Source organism: Liolophura sinensis, chromosome 12, assembly GCF_032854445.1.
Source record: "Liolophura sinensis isolate JHLJ2023 chromosome 12, CUHK_Ljap_v2, whole genome shotgun sequence".
In the NCBI taxonomy this organism is placed as follows: domain Eukaryota; kingdom Metazoa; phylum Mollusca; class Polyplacophora; order Chitonida; family Chitonidae; genus Liolophura; species Liolophura sinensis.
The window spans coordinates 4,788,119-4,805,699 of NC_088306.1; the positions used below are offsets into that span (position 1 = coordinate 4,788,119).

A 17,581-nucleotide genomic window follows, 5' to 3' on the forward strand; every position below is an offset into this window, starting at 1 on the left:
GCTTCACAAGTCCGTCGCTCATATTTATAGACTAACGTGAAGAAAATCTTGGGTGGTTCTATCCTAAACATGTTCACAGCAACGATGCACAATTCCAGAAGAGGGCCTCCGTGGCTCTGCTGGTTAGCACGGTAGCGCAGAGTAATGATTCATAAGTATACTTAAGTTCATAAGTATTGTGGCTATCTGTTCTTGTTAAGGGGAAATGCGGCCAGCCTTCTCCTGTAGATACAGTGCAGGAGTATTGTAGCTATGTCAGTTTTGATTGGGAAATGAGGGCTGTTTTCCCTAGATGCAGTTCATAAATACTGTGGCCATCAGTTATTGTTAAGGGGAAATGAGGGTTTTATTTTCTTCTTTCATCATTTGTAACCTTCTTCTCAAGGGTTACGGGTTGTAACGACGAGATATAACGTTTCGACATTTTTAAAGAAGAAAACTTAAATATCAAACAAATGCCATTGAAAAGAGTATGTATATCCTCCCACGTGACTGCCATAAAAAATTCTAAGGTGCACCTCAAATTGATAAATTATAAATAAATTCAGTGCCAAAATCCGCTGTGGGCGACTCCATTTTGCCTAGGACCTTGTCCTGAAGTCTTCTGTGTTACGAGGAGAATTTCTGTCGGAAACCGCCGAAGTGCAGTTCGTACATTTCCGCCAGAAAATGTAGTTTTAACGGCTCTCATTGGCTGAGAGGCAACATATCCCCAGTATAAATTACAAAGTGTTAAAGATGGAGAAGTTCAAGTCAAGCTGATGCTGGCTCCCTCTCCGGCCGTACGTGGAAAGGTCTTCCAGCAACCTGCGCATGGTCGTGGGTTTCCCCCGGGCTCTGACCGGTTTCCACTCACCGTAATGCTGGCCGCCATCGTATAAGTGAAATATTCTTGAGTACTGTGTAAAACACCAATTAAATAAATAAAGATCAGGCTTTATGTGTATGGCGAGGAAAAATCACAAAATTATGCAGCAGGCACCACCAGATAGACAAAAATGTGCTCTTCTCAGCCTATAGTGAAATGTTTTTAAATTATCTTTTCCTTTAAGTCTTGTGAGACATCAAAAGAGTAGACATTGCCCACTTCGATCAATGTTGTAGCTATATCTGTATGGTTGTGGCTCTTTTCCTACTCTAATCATGTTACATACAGTTGTAGAAATGGAAATAACATCACCAACGGTCTCACTGACAACAATACAGGTGTTGATTTTATGCCGATGTCCTCGATCCCGAGTCGTCGGAGGGAATAGCCATTTTCTTATTGACTAAGGCGTTAGTGGCGCTGTCACATGCTCTCGCATAAATAATGCAAGCACATGTGCGTGTGGCGGTACAGTTTCACTTGTTCATTTAAAGTCTTAATTCCATTCCAATAATTCTTCCTATGTTTTAAAGGTAACCAAATTTATTAAAAGTTAGTCAACAAAACACGCATCAGGCTTCCAATCCTTTCATTTGGTATCTACGTATATTTTCCACATAGGTCTGCACAAATTTATTTATTCCAATCGAATGGATATTAAATAGTTTGTTTCATTTCATGGCTTTCTTCCTTTCTGTCCTCTTTTGTATTTGTTTCCGTGTCTTATCTTCCGTTTGTCTTCTCCCTCCTAAGCTATTAGAGTACATACGTTTTCTTCAATATAGATCCTAAAATAAAGAAATAAACAAAAATATTTTTAGTGAATGTTAATTTGTGTTTCTTCATCTGATGTGTCTGAAATTTCAAGTTGTGACCCCGTATATATACATCCAACAGAGATGTTGACAGCTTCAGTAATTAATATGTGCTTGTTAGTTTTACTATTTATTTTTAACCTGCTAGTCCACAATAATTTAGACATTCCACATTTCAGGTTAATCTGTACAAATGTCGATACATGCTAACACATGGACATGGTGTTCTTGATGGAAGATTTCCCTAACAGATTTAGTCTAATATTTTTCTGCAAAATACACCAGATATGAAGTGGGCAAGTCACTTACCAGTTTATATATGTGCATAATGAGCTGAACTGACATAATGTGACGTGGGAAATGAACAAAACGTACACACAACTTGTCGTTGCGAGGTCTTCATGCGTATAATTTTATTCACTGGTCCCGCGAATAACCCTATGAACATAAACACAGAATATGACATACGTAATGTTACACGGATATGTTCATTTCAAACACATGCAATAAACAATTCGTGTTTATTGCTCAGGATAACGGTACATCACACAGTCAAGACATCTGTGTCCACCTAAATACACAAACATTAATTGTGTAAAGCAAGTAGCCATTACATGCTACTAGACACAAGAAATCCTAATCGGGCACTTTGATATGAATCACTTCAGCTGAATTGACAAATATATCGAAGTCTGGTACAACTGTACGACAATTCAGTGAAACATATCCTCACATAGCTACATTGACAATTTACAGTGGTAATACCACGTCATAACAAAATTCAACATAGAACGAACCATTTATCAAGCTGAAAGCAATAGAAAAGTCTACAGAATAACATAACGTTATGATACAGAAATAGGTAAATGACACTGAACATGTGATGATCACCTGTACACACACTTGCGCACCGGTTTGAATTTTCCGCTAGCTGTAGCCATGTTATTCGGTGGCAGCCATCTTTGCCTAGCACAAGCGAAACGTCACACTAACTGTTATAAATAGCCCACAAATGCAGCTTATTAGGACTATATATAAATTGTACATGATATTGCTCTTGTAAACATGTTTACAGCTTTGTATTATCTTCATAGGGAGAAAATTAATGCAGACTAATTTTATATGATATGATTTAAGTAAAATAAGACATAATCAACTTGACTTCAAGCTTGACCTCAATTTATTTCCGTTAAACCCCAAGTACTCACTCACTCACTCAATTTATTTCATTAATTTCCACACGTTATATTACACCATCCTCATAATAATAAACTTTCCTTGTTTCGATCAGATTATTTCCATTGAAATTCCATTACTTTGAAAGCAAAAGCTTGAATCTCATTCAATTTGTATATTAAATGGGAAAAATCCCACTAGAATTCCTTTCCAGTGGGTAAATCCCGGTGGAATTTCGCTCCGTTGGTAATTCCACTGGAGGAATCCCAGTGGAATTCCAGTGCTGTCAGTGGAATTCCAGTGCTGGCGCTGGAATTCCACTGGAATGTGAAATTCCACTACTATTCACCGGAATTCTACTGTTTTCCACTGGACTTCCAGTGGGATTCCCGAGCCATTTTCACTAGGGACATGTACTTGATGAAACACTAGCAACCACCAGAAAGAAAAGTATAAGAATTGACAAAACAATAGGGTTAAAAAAAAGCACAGGTTTCATGCAGGTTGCTTGTTTTACATAGGCCTAAGCCCTGATTTACATAAACATGTACATGTACTGTGATCTACATGAACCGATAAAGAATAGACATTCCTAATAACGATTCAAAACAAACACACAAAAAAAAACCCAAAAAGCAAAGTGTAATAGCTACAGCAAGAACATCCAAGACAACAAAAATCAAGACTTGCAACATTTGCATGAACATCTACCTACTAATGTAGGTCTTTGACACTAGTCATTTCACAGATACTGCCATTGGAATACCTTCCCTTTATAGCCAGTGATGCTAAAGTTTCCCCCACACATCTCAGATTACTTCCACCAAGGAGACACATTGCGACCAGTACCATTGCATCAAGCTTATAACACTGAGAACCTTTACATGGTCAATCTTCATTCAAATTCCCTTGAATCATACCTTTAACACTAGAGAATTTGAGAAAACCCGCGCAGAGAGACTTTTGCTTTCATTAGCTCATCTTCCAAAGTACACGAAGATCTTAATGCAGCGATGTTCATCATTAGATTGACGGAACCCTTGGATTGCTTAAAATGTTTCATGAGTTCTCGCTGATGGTGACAACTACTGGTTCACAAGTTTTGTAGTTCCTGGTACCAAAACCAAAGGACACGTCAGCATAAATCATAATAACCAAATAACAAAAGAAAATCAATTTCTGATTAGCTGTCCTGTAAATTTGGCAGACATGCATGTGTACATGGAGAACTAATACGTCTGCATTAAATTGATGTTCAGTCTAACTAAAACCTTATTAGGTACATGTATGCCAGCAGGGCCAAAAAATATGTGATTTTGGGGGTACACTGTCCACTGTTGTCCAGGTTTAAGAAAAATCAACGTCTCTGTGTGTTCGAGGAGTCCCACATTTAAGACAGTGCAATTATAATGTAGGCTGATGTCCATGTACTGACATTTAATATCCGAATGTGGTTTAGAAATGGTACATGCACGAAAATTTGATATCAGAAAGTGCTAGAAAAATGTATGCGCACAGACATTCGTCATCAGAAAAGTGGTTTATAAATGGTACATACACTAACATTTGATACCAGAAAGAGGTTTAGAAATGGTACATGCACGAAAATTTGATATCAGAAAGTGCTAGAGAAATGTATGTGCACAGACATTCGTCATCAGAAAAAGTGGTTTAGAAATGGTACATGCACTGACATATGAGGTCAGAAAGTGGTTTAGAAATGGTACAAGCATTAACATTTGATATCAGAAAGTGGTTTATAAATGGTACATGCACTAAAATTTGATATCAGAAAGTGACTTAGAAATGGTACATGCACTAAAATTTGATATCAGAAAGTGGTTTAGAAATGGTACATGCACTAAAATTTGATATCAGAAAATGATGTAGACATGATACATGCACTGGCATTTGATGTCAGAAAGTGGTTTAGAAATGGTACATGCACTAAAATTTGATATCAGAAAGTGGTTTAGAAATGGTACATGCACTAAAATTTGATATCAGAAAGTGGTTTAGAAATGGTACAAGCACTAAAATTTGATATCAGAAAGTGGTTTAGAAATGGTACATGCACACTGGAAACATACAGTTTACAGGAATCAGCTCTTTGATATTAATTTCAGTAGTCCATGCAGTTTACTCTGAGGTTGAAGAATAAACTTTAGAATGTACATATTTTTTTAAAAAGCACAAAAACACTGGATACATGCATTTGTCTTAAATAAATTGTTGTGAACACATTCTATTTTACATTTTATCAAGATATGAAATGAAGTCAAGGCAATACTGGGTAAGTTTGACTAAGTCACCTCTACACCAGAAGTGTGACAACATGCCACCCTACAACAGTCCTGTTAAAATGAACAGGCCACAATGGCAAAAGTCTGACACGTTTTAAAACACTGACGTTTTACACAAAATCCACGGTCATGACAGATTGTGTTTCTTCATTCAAAGACAATCTCTGATGAATACAAGAAACTATGATTTCATTAAAAATATAAAAATATTTTTAAAAAATCGATGAAAATAATGTAAAAAATTGTATATTGGTTAAGTCCAAAAGTAAAAACAGTGGTCCCATAGGTGATGTAGTATGGATGTCATTGATGCTCTACAGATGAGGGCTACAAGTTGATCAAGTTCCAGATGTTACTTGTCCTCTACAGGTGAGAACATCAAGTTGATCCAGCTCCAGATTCTACTGGTCCTCTACAGGTGAGGACAACAAGTCAATCAAGTTCCAGATGTCAATGATCCTCCACAGGTGAGGGCAATAAGTTGATCAAATTACGGACATCATTGATCATCTTCAGGTGAGGTCTTCAAGTTGATCAAGTTCCGGATGTCTTCGATCCTTTGCTGACGACGCTGCTCGGCGTTGGGCTTCTTGCCGAATGCGCCTTGCATCAGCTGGCGTTTCTTCTCCTGTAGTTCCAGCATCTTCTCTTCTACCGAGTCCTCGACCACAAACTGAAAACAGATGAAAACCATCACATCAATGTCTGATTGTTTTTCACGGCTCAATACAACAAACAATGTTAATAAAAGGTTTCAATATACTTGAAAACCATCACATCAATGTCTGATTGTTTTTCATGGCTCAATACAACAAACAATGTTAATAAAAGGTTTCAATATACTTGAAAACCATCACATCAATGTCTGATTGTTTTTCATGGCTCAATACAACACACAAAGTTAATAAAAGGTTTCAATATACTTGAAAACCATCACATCAATGTCTGATTGTTTTTCACAGCCCAATACAACAAACAATGTTAATAAAAGGTTTCAATATACTTGAAAACCATCACATCAATGTCTGATTGTTTTTCACGGCTCAATACAACAAACAATGTTAATAAAAGGTTTCAATATACTTGAAAACCATCACATCAATGTCCGATTGTTTTTCATAGCTCAATACAACAAACAATGTTAATAAAAGGTTTCAATATACTTGAAAACCATCACATCAATGTCTGATTGTTTTTCATGGCTCAATACAACACACAATGTTAATAAAAGGTTTCAATATACTTGAGAACCATCACATCAATGTCTGATTGTTTTTCATGGCTCAATACAACACACAATGTTAATACAAGGTTTCAATATACTTGAAAACCATCACATCAATGTCTGATTGTTTTTCATGGCTCAATACAACACACAATGTTAATACAAGGTTTCAATATACTTGAAAACCATCACATCAATATCTGTTTGCTTTTCATGGCTCAATACAACAAACAATGTTAGTAAAAAGTTTCAAAAAACTTGAATGACATCTTTCACCATAAGATCTTTGAAAAGCCCTGAAGCAGCTGGATTCAGACAGACTGGGTAGTGGGTCTTACAGGGAATCTCAAACACGTAAGAAGTCTGCAATAATGTGTTGTATAAAATGAATAAGCCTGAAATACAAACAATCCATTCTCTACATATTCACCCACAAGTCATGTCAAGAATTCCAAATTTTGAGCCTTTTTTTTTTCACCAAATTGAGTTGAAAAAAATTTACCGACCATTTTGGAGTCCATAATGAGATCGAATTTTTTTAAAAACAGAACTAAATTTAACGTTGTATCATGCCATTATCTGTCTATTTCTGATGTCCATTTTACAGCTTGAAATGTATAAAGCAACTTTACATATTTTCAAAAAAAAAAAAAGAAAAACATTTTCTCTGATTCATATTTTGATTTGCATTTTATAAACCTTTTTTCAATGCACAGTCACAATGTACCCTTTACAGGATTAGAGCATTTCATTTCATGGCCATGCTGCATGTCATGGAGCATTATCTGGACTGCTCAATCCCCACACAAAGACCATGTACGAAAAGCTCAACAACCCTAAAATTTCACATGCAGTGGACAAATTGACACTTCTGAGAATAGTTCACAGTTTAAATCTTCCTGAAATTATTTTTTCAATTTAATTTTTTATTTTAACAGTATTTTACACCATACTCAACAATACTTCACATGTACGATGGCGACCAGCATTATGGTGGGAGGAAGGCGGGCAGAACCCAAGGGAATCCCACCACCATTCACAGGCTTTTGTTTGCTATAAGTGATATTTGTAAAATGTACCTTAGTCACAGTCACATCTTTGGTCTGGCCCAGGCGATGACAGCGATCAAAACATTGCTCTTCTGCAGCAGGGTTCCAGGCCTATCAAACACACACAAAACCATTACCAATACTAGCATTCTCCTAAACACTGATCAAAACAATGCTCTGCTGAAGCAGTGTTCCAGGCCTATCAAACACACACAAAACCATTACCAATACTAGCATTCTCCTAAACACTGATCAAAACATTGCTCTGCTGAAGCAGTGTTCCAGGCCTATCAAACACACACAAAACCATTACCAATACTAGTATTCTCCTAAACACTGATCAAAACATTGCTCTTCTGAAGCAGGGTTCCAGGCCTATCAAACACACACAAAACCATTACCAATACTAGCATTCTCCTAAACACTGATCAAAACAATGCTCTGCTGAAGCAGGGTTCCAGGCCTATCAAACACACACAAAACCATTACCAATACTAGCATTCTCCTAAACACTGATCAAAACATTGCTCTTCTGAGGCAGGGTTCCAGGCCTATCAAACACACACAAAACCATTACCAATACTAGCATTCTCCGAAACAATGATCAAAACATTGCTCTTCTGAGGCAGGGTTCCAGGCCTATCAAACACACACAAAACCATTACCAATACTAGCATTTTCCTTAACACTGATCAAAACATTGCTCTTCTGAAGCAGGGTTCCAGGCCTATCAAGCACACACAAAACCATTACCAATACTAGCATTCTCCTAAACACTGATCAAAACAATGCTCTCCTGAAGCAGGGTTCCAGGCCTATCAAACCCACACAAAACCATTACCAATAATAGTATTCTCCTAAACACTGATCAAAACATTGCTCTTCTGAAGCAGGGTTCCAGGCCTATCAAACACACACAAAACCATTACCAATACTAGTATTCTCCTAAACACTGATCAAAACATTGCTCTTCTGAAGCAGGGTTCCAGGCCTATCAAACACACACAAAACCATTACCAATACTAGTATTCTCCTAAACACTGATCAAAACATTGCTCTTCTGAAGCAGGGTTCCAGGCCTATCAAACACACACAAAACCATTACCAATACTAGCATTCTCCTAAACACTGATCAAAACAATGCTCTGCTGAAGCAGGGTTCCAGGCCTATCAAGCACACACAAAACCATTACCAATACTAGCATTCTCCTAAACACTGATCAAAACAATGCTCTGCTGAAGCAGGATTCCAGGCCTATCAAACACACACAAAACCATTACCAATACTAGCATTCTCCGAAACAATGATCAAAACATTGCTCTGCTGAAGCAGGGTTCCAGGCCTATCAAACACACACAAAACCATTACCCAAACTAGCATTCTCCTAAACACTAATCAAATCATTGCTCTACTGTTACTGGGCTCCAATGAAAACAGAAACACAAACACCTGCACCTATACTAGTATTCTCCTTCATGAACACTGATCAAAACATTGCTCTTCTGGTTGCAGCAAAACACAAACAACACCTTTACCTATACTAGTATTCCCCTTCAGGTTAGCCAGCTTACCGGGTCCATGAGGAAAACCTGTGTGGCAGCCGTCAGGTTGATCCCCACCCCTCCAGCTTTGAGTGAGAGTAGCATAATTTCAGGGGTGCCAGGGCCTGTCTCAGAGAATTCGGCAATGGACCGGATCCTCCGTGTGGCTGACATGGTGCCATCCAGCTTGGTGAATATGAAACCTTGTTTTCTGCAAAATAGGACAACCAATTAACAATTAACTCCAACATTCATCCATTTAAAATAAAAATACAGACTAGAAAATACACTGATATTAATATAACTAATGATACACTATTAAATCGAATGATGCACTGAACTGTTCATATTACCACCACAACCAACTAACTTTTTACCAAGTTTATGAACACTTCACACATATAAAGGCTGAATCTTCTGACCAGCTTGCCCTGTATGAGGTCTAAAGCGTATTGAAAGCGTAAGTGCTCCTGGTCTGTGTATACAGTTTTGAAAACTTGTCTTCTGCCCGCAAACTACGAATGGTTGTGGGTTCCCAAAGGACTGCCGGATTTCTCTCACTATAATACTGACCGCTGTCGTAGACGTGGAATATTCTCGAATACATCGTGAAAGAGAAATCAAATAAATAAAATGCACAAAACCCTCTAAATGTTACGGGCACAGAAATGCCACTGGTACTTTGCCTGCATGTAATACTTTAATAATGGACTTGATGCGAGCAGGCCCAGGACTACACTGTTCTCACCTGAGAGGAATCTCCAGGAGCTGAAGTAACGAGGTAAACTGTGAGACGACGAGGCTCTTGATGGACGGGTCTTGCTGCCGTAGAGTGATCAGTGCATTTAGCAGGGCATCCACCTGGACAAGGGAGGTAATTTATGTCAGACATCAACACGACACTCACATAGTACAGTAGTCAAACACAAACTCTGGACAGCAAAAATACATCAGAATTGCATACATCTACCAAGCAAGTACATCACAACTGGTATCTGATAATAATAATCAATCTGTAAAAAAAATTATTTTTACAATGTACTATTCAAAATCAAATGATATCCATAAATTTCCCTCTAGTTCCCATATACACTCCCTGATCTGATAACTGCTCAAACTTCTGCATTCATGTTTGGAGCTATCTGCTATCGGTGGGAGGTACAGTTATGTCTGAAGTTTACAGACCTGCTTATTCTGGCTCAAAGTAATCTAGGTATATAATGCACAACATAGTTTGGGTGACATCAGCAGAAAGTTGCCCAATGTAATCCAATGCAACTGTTGTTTTGGAGGCAGAATAAATCTGTTCCCGATGTTGCCAGTTTGAAAGGGTATAAATATCAAAGTTGAACAAAACCAAAAATGTGGATGTTTAGTTTTATTCCAATTTTGGCATGACCTCAGCATGACAATCCACACTCACCTCGGCACTACACCACCAGTAAAACACATCCTCATTCACCTCAGCATGACACTCCCACACTCAGCTCAGCATTACACTACCAGTAAAACACATCCTCATTCACCTCAGCATGACACTCCCACACTCACCTCAGCACTACACTACCAGTAAAACACATCCTCATTCACCTCAGCATGACACTCCCACACTCACCTCAGCACTACACTACCAGTAAAACACATCCTCATTCACCTCAGCATGACACTCCCACACTCACCTTGGCACTACACTACCAGTAAAACACATCCTCATTCACCTCAGCATGACACTCCCACACTCACCTCGGCACTACACCATCACAGTACACTGCTCATCTTGGCACTACACCCTGACGCATCTTAGAACTACACCATCACAGTTCACTGACTCACCTCGGCACTACACCCTGACTCACCTCAGCACTACACCATCACAGTACACAGACTCACCTTGGTACTACACCCTGACTCACATCAGCACCACACCATCACAGTACACTGACTCACCTCGGCACTACACCCTGACTCACCTCAGCACCACACCATCACAGTACACTGACTCACCTTGGCACTACATCCTGACTCACCTCAGCACTACACCATCACAGTACACGGACTCACCTCGGTACTACACCCTGACTCACATCAGCACCACACCATCACAGTACACTGACTCACCTTGGTACTACACCCTGACTCACATCAGCACCACACCCTCACAGTACACTGACTCACCTCGGTACTACACCCTGACTCACCTCAGCACCACACCATCACAGTACACTGACTCACCTCGGCACTACACCCTGACTCACCTCAGCACCACACCATCAAAGTACATTGACTCACCTTAGCACTTCACCCTGGCTCACTTCAGCACTACACCATCACAGTAGACTGACTCACCTTGGAACTAGACTGAAAGTCCCCATCAGAGAATGTCTGTCTCTGAGGCGTTTCAGTTTCCGGGGGAACCTCAATCAACTGTTCTGTCCTCAGATCTCCACGACAAAGTGGGCATTTGGCTTCCGGCTGTTTGAACAATACAACAACAATCAAAAGACATATAAACAAGTTGCTTCCTAATGTCTTTTTTGCAGAATTTCAAACCATATTTGATTAAATTTGTTGATACATGACTTCCCACACTCACCTTGTTGAGATATTGCATGGACAAGGTTAACAATGTCAAAAATGTGGCAAATCAGCAAAAGAACAAACCACAACAGTTGATGACTTCTTTAGGTCTATGTCATCAGGTTTCAAGCAAATTTTGTTGACAAATGAATAATTTACTTGATCGGTGTTTTACCCTGTACTAAAGAATACAATTTGTACAACAACGACCAGCATTATGGTGAGAAGAGACCGGCCAGAGCCTGAGGGTAACCCATGAGCCCCCAGCAGGTGGCTGGCAGATCTTCCCACATAGGACGAGAAGAAGCCAGAGAAGCTCACAGATGTGACTGCTGTGAGTTCAAGTCCAGCTCATGCATTTGTACGCTCATCACTAGGTTACTGTAAAGATCTTGTGACCCAATAGTACACTGATCACTAGGTTATTGTGGAGATCTTGTGACCCAATAGTAAGCTCATCACTAGGGTATTGTGGAGATCTTGTGACCCAATAGTACGCTCATCACTAGGTTACTGTAGAGATCCTGTGACCCAATATTACACTGATCACTAGGTTATTGTGGAGATCTTACTGTTAATATCTGACACTGGACAACACAAAGCAATGTACCATGCTCGACCTAAAATTCCGACCGTGATAAACTTAGTCTCATCCCCCCTGATTCCAAGAGTTTCAATGATCTTTTAGTATACACTGTAGAAACGTGTTTTGAAGTTTGTTTGGAACGTATTAAGATCACCTACTGGACAAATCTAAGTTACAGCACCAGGGCCCTGGTTGTTCAAACTGGTTTATGACATAATACCAGACTTAACTTTAGGCCAAGTCTTCAATTTTGTACTTAGTCTAAAAAAAGTGTGTACTGCCACATTAAATATGAACCTAAAACTTCGGCTGTTATACTTAGACTTTGGAGAACTGCAATGGCTCCTGAGTTTTGCTACAATTTAAAATACGACTTAATAGCAATATCAGCTAATACACTTTCAAACAACTGGGCTCTGAACTGTAATTGTATTACTGCTTAATTCTGACTGAATTATCAATCTTACGTCTGTATTGGACAACTTCAAAGTTTTTTGTGAAGTTTCATTTCTTACCACAAAAACTTAAAAAGCACAAGTATCATGTTAAGATCTTCTCTTGTACTTCTCACAGAACATTTTCACATACTAAACTAAAAGTGAAATACACTTTTTTGTCCAATCTTAATGGGACAAATGTTGAAGTTACATCCAACATTTCCCATAAACACATCTGAATTATTCCACAGTACCTGTTCATTTTGGATGACGGCTTCAATGCATGTACGACAGTATACATGCGCACAGGGCGTAATAACGGCGTCACGCAGTGACTCGAAACAAATGGAGCATTCCTCATCGGAGCCAGACTGGAGAACCTCTAACAGCGCCGTCACCAATCCCTGCTTCATCTCATCTTCACTCGTGTCTTTGGGAGCTGATTCTATTCAACAAGTACAAATATTATTTTTTTAATTTATTTTAAAGTGCCAACTTGTATCGTACATCTAGCTAGAGATTTTTTTTTCAAATGACTGTTGCTCAACACCATACAAGTACTAAAAGAATTTTTCACTGTGTGATTGAAGGATACATGACATGTTTGGTTCTTATTTCTTAATATGAAGTATGTGTGGTGGGAAAAGATATGAAAGTACAAAAACAAATCCTCAGCTATCTTCATAAAGGTGTAAAAATCCTTCGGTGGTGACGTCAGCAGAGACTGCTGTCCAAACAACTTTGTTGGAAGGTGAGTCCAAATTGGGGGCGCTCAACTTGTCCTTCATTTTCAATATTTTCATCGATAGTGTCATTTCTAAATATTCACGAAAAATATGCATACAATACAAGCATAATTAAGAAATATAAAACACATTTGTTTCACATACCTGTCTTCATTTTGCTTAAAACTACACTTTATTTTTATTTTAAATTTTACTTTATTTTATTCAAAAATATAATTTAGGACAGTATTTGCTAGCGCTATAGGCAGAACACAATCTAGGGGAAAGGTTAGTTTCGAACATGACGTAAGTCCTGCTAAACTGCTACTTCAGTATTTGCTGGAACTGTATTTAGGGGTATTGTCAAATTTACCTTCTCTGGCATTTCACAATTCAGAGAGAAAATAATGATGTTTTCGAGGGTATACATGTATGTGAGTGGATTACAGCTGAGGGACAATATATCCACTCCTTGTAAGCTGGTGTGAAATTTTTTATATATTTAATTGCCAAACAGTTTTTAACTAAAACAGGAATCTCTGAGCACTGACTGCCCTTATTTGGCTGTTGTAGGGGTTACAGAGGTGTGGTTTTTCTGTCGTCTGTCTCATCTAGTCTCCTTTTTAAAGGATATTTCATCCAATATGTATGCTAACAGTATTATCTGCAATACTCAATAAAAATACCTCTGTACCTCTGTACATCTTGTGTGTGACAATCTAATTTTTAGCTGCCATAAGCGACCGTCATTCTCAAATATGTGGTTTCCCGGAAACCTTCCAAACCAGGAAGCACTAGCACTTTTCTGTACACGTCTTCGTGTACATATTTGCAACGACAAATAGATTAATTTCCTGAAATATATGTACAATGAATGAAGACTTTTCACTGGCGAGAGAATTGTCATAGAAGATTCCATCATGCCATCTAAACAGGAAGACCCCGCCCCGCTCCCAAAAAGAACAATTTTCTGCACAATTAGACTTTACTGTATTCCATGCTATTTATCGTCTGCAGCAGGTGTACCTACCCACTGCCTGAGTGGCCATTGCAGCTGCCTTGGCAACTAGTCGAGGATGCAAACAGAGTTGCCGCAGCCTCATCAGGATGGCTAGCACTTCCCCGTAGTGATTCAGTAGAGTGCCCTGGTTAAAATAACTGTCAGAGCACAGACAAAAATCATACGGAACAAGTACTCGGCAATAAACAAGAACATTCTTCTCACATAGATTTCGTTTGGAATTTCAAAGGAAACCAAAAATTTTCTGTTACATTAGGCTCAAAGTGTACACAAGAGATCATCAGAAAACAAACAGAAATTACACAGAGCCAGTACTTTAGAATATATTGGTCATGTACGATTTGTTACATTTTTTTTTGAGCAAACCAAAGTTTTCTGTTACATTCAAAGTGCACGAGACATAATTATGGTTATATCTGGAGTCCCTTTGGCTCTGGAAAATATTTAGACTCCTAAACTATGCACCGCTAAAACTAAACAAGCTCTATTAAAACCAACTAGTAAATTTAACAAAAAATAGGATGATTTACCGCGAAAACCCTTAAGTTTTCATACAAATTTCTTACATTCGCAGACATCAAAGTTCTCAGACAGCATCATCATTAGTTTCTTTATACACATTCACAATATCACCACACACATTCACAATATCCCCACACACATTCACAATATCCCCACAGACATTCACAATATCCCCCTTAAAGTTTGGGAACAGAAGCTTTAATGTTTTTCTGGATATTGCCCTGCTCAAGGAGAGGTTACCTGCAGATAATGAGGTGTCTACTGATCGGAGGCTTACCTGCAGATAATGAGCTGTCCAGTGATCAGGGGCTTACCTGCAGATAATGAGCTGTCTACCGATCGGGGGCTTACCTGCAGATAATGAGCTGTCCAGTGATCAGGGGCTTACCTGCAGATAATGAGCTGTCTACTGATCGGAGGCTTACCTGCAGATAATGAGCTGTCCAGTGATCAGGGACTTACCTGCAGATAATGAGCTGTCTACTGATCGGAGGCTTACCTGCAGATAATGAGCTGTCTACTGATCAGGGACTTACCTGCAGATAATGAGCTGTCTACTGATCGAAGGCTTACCTGCAGATAATAAGCTGTCCAGTGATCAGGGACTTACCTGCAGATAATGAGCTGTCTACTGATCGGAGGCTTACCTGCAGATAATGAGCTGTCTACTGATCAGGGACTTACCTGCACATAATGAGCTGTCTACTGATCGAAGGCTTACCTGCAGATAATGAGCTGTCCAGTGATCAGGAGCTTACCTGCAGATAATGAGCTGTCTACTGATCGGAGGCTTACCTGCAGATAATGAGCTGTCCAGTGATCAGGGACTTACCTGCAGATAATGAGCTGTCTACTGATCGGAGGCTTACCTGCAGATAATGAGCTGTCTACTGATCAGGGACTTACCTGCAGATAATGAGCTGTCTACTGATCGACGGCTTACCTGCAGATAATGAGCTGTCCAGTGATCAGGGGCTTACCTGCATATAATGAGCTGTCCAGTGATCAGGGGCTTACCTGCATATAATGAGCTGTCCAGTGATCGGGGGCTTACCTGCAGATAATGAGCTCTCCAGTGATCAGGGGCTTAGCTGCATATAATGAGATGTCCAGTGATCGGGGGCTTACCTGCAGATAATGAGCTGTCCAGTGATCAGGGGCTTACCTGCAGATAATGAGCTGTCCAGTGTTCGGGGACTTACCTGCAGATAATGAGCTGTCCACTGACCAGGGGCTTACCTGCATATAATGAGCTGTCCAGTGATCGGGGACTTACCTGCAGATAATGAGCTGTCCACTGATCAGGGGCTTACCTGCAGATAATGAGCTGTCCAGTGTTCGGGGACTTACCTGCAGATAATGAGCTGTCCAGTGATCAGGGGCTTACCTGCATATAATGAGCTGTCCAGTGATCGGGGGCTTACCTGCAGATAATGAGCTCTCCAGTGATCAGGGGCTTACCTGTAGATAATGAGCTGTCCAGTGATCGGGGGCTTACCTGCAGATAATGAGCTGTTCAGTAAACAGGGGCTTACCTGCAGATAATGAGCTGTCCAGTTATCGCGGGCTTACCTGCAGATAATGAGGTGTCCAGTGATCAGGGGCTTACCTGCAGATAATGAGCTGTCCAGTAATCAGGGGCTTACCGGCAGGCAATGAGCTGTCCAGTGATCAGGGGCTTACCTGCAGATAATGAGCTGTCCAGTGATCGGGGGCTTACCTGCAGATAATGAGCTGTCCAGTAAACAGGGGCTTACCTTCAGATAATGAGCTGTCCGGTGATCGGGGGCTTACCTGCATATAATGAGCTGTCCAGTAATCAGGGGTTTACTTGCAGATAATGAGCTGCCCAGTGATTCGGGGGCTTACCTGCATATAATGAGCTGTCCAGTAATCAGGGGTTTACTTGCAGATAATGAGCAGCCCAGTGATCGGGGGCTTACCTGCATATCATGAGCTGTCCAGTGATCGGGGGCTTACCTGCAGGTAATGAGCTGTCCAGTAATCAGGGGTTTACTTGCAGATAATGAGCAGCCCAGTGATCGGGGGCTTACCTGCATATAATGAGCTGTCCAGTGATCGGGGGCTTACCTGCAGGTAATGAGCTGTCCAGTGATCAGGGGCTTACCTGCAGATAATGAGCTGTCCAGTAATCAGGGGCTTACCTGCAGATAATGAGCTGTCCAGTAATCAGGGGCTTACCTGCAGGCAATGAGCTGTCTAGTGATCGGGGGCTTACCTGCAGGTAATGAGCTGTCCAGTGAACATGGACTTACCTGCAGATAATGAGCTGTCCACTGATCAGGGGCTTACCTGCATATAATGAGCTGTCCAGTGATCGGGGGCTTACCTGCAGATAATTAGCTGTCCAGTGATCAGGGGCTTACCTGTAGATAATAAGCTGTCCAGTGATCGGGGGCTTACCTGCAGATAATGAGCTGTCCAGTAAACAGGGGCTTACCTGCAGATAATAAGCTGTCCAGTAATCGTGGGCTTACCTGTAGATAATGTGATGTCCAGTGATCGGGGGCTTACCTGCAGACAATGCGCTGTCAGGTGATCGTGGGCTTACCGGCAGATAATGAGCTGCCCAGTGATTCGGGGGCTTACCTGCAGATAATGAGCTGCCCAGTAATCAGGGGCTTACCTGCAGGTAATGAGCTGTCCAGTGATCAGGGGCTTACCTGCAGATAATGAGCTGCCCAGTAATCAGGGGCTTACCTGCAGGCAATGAG

At 40.2% G+C, this 17,581-nt stretch overlaps 1 protein-coding gene across 1 annotated transcript in view; it reads right to left on the minus strand.

Moving 5' to 3' along the window:
- Window positions 1-3,412: 3,412 nt before the first annotated feature.
- LOC135479080 (uncharacterized) overlaps window positions 3,413-17,581 on the minus strand; it is a 78,692-nt gene continuing 64,523 nt past the window's right edge. Inside the window, 7 exon segments of the mRNA XM_064758801.1 lie at window positions 3,413-5,835; window positions 7,467-7,547; window positions 9,009-9,189; window positions 9,727-9,839; window positions 11,325-11,450; window positions 12,833-13,023; window positions 14,334-14,461. Of these exon segments, the coding sequence (XP_064614871.1) occupies window positions 5,662-5,835; window positions 7,467-7,547; window positions 9,009-9,189; window positions 9,727-9,839; window positions 11,325-11,450; window positions 12,833-13,023; window positions 14,334-14,461 (994 nt within the window). The 3' untranslated portion in view covers window positions 3,413-5,661.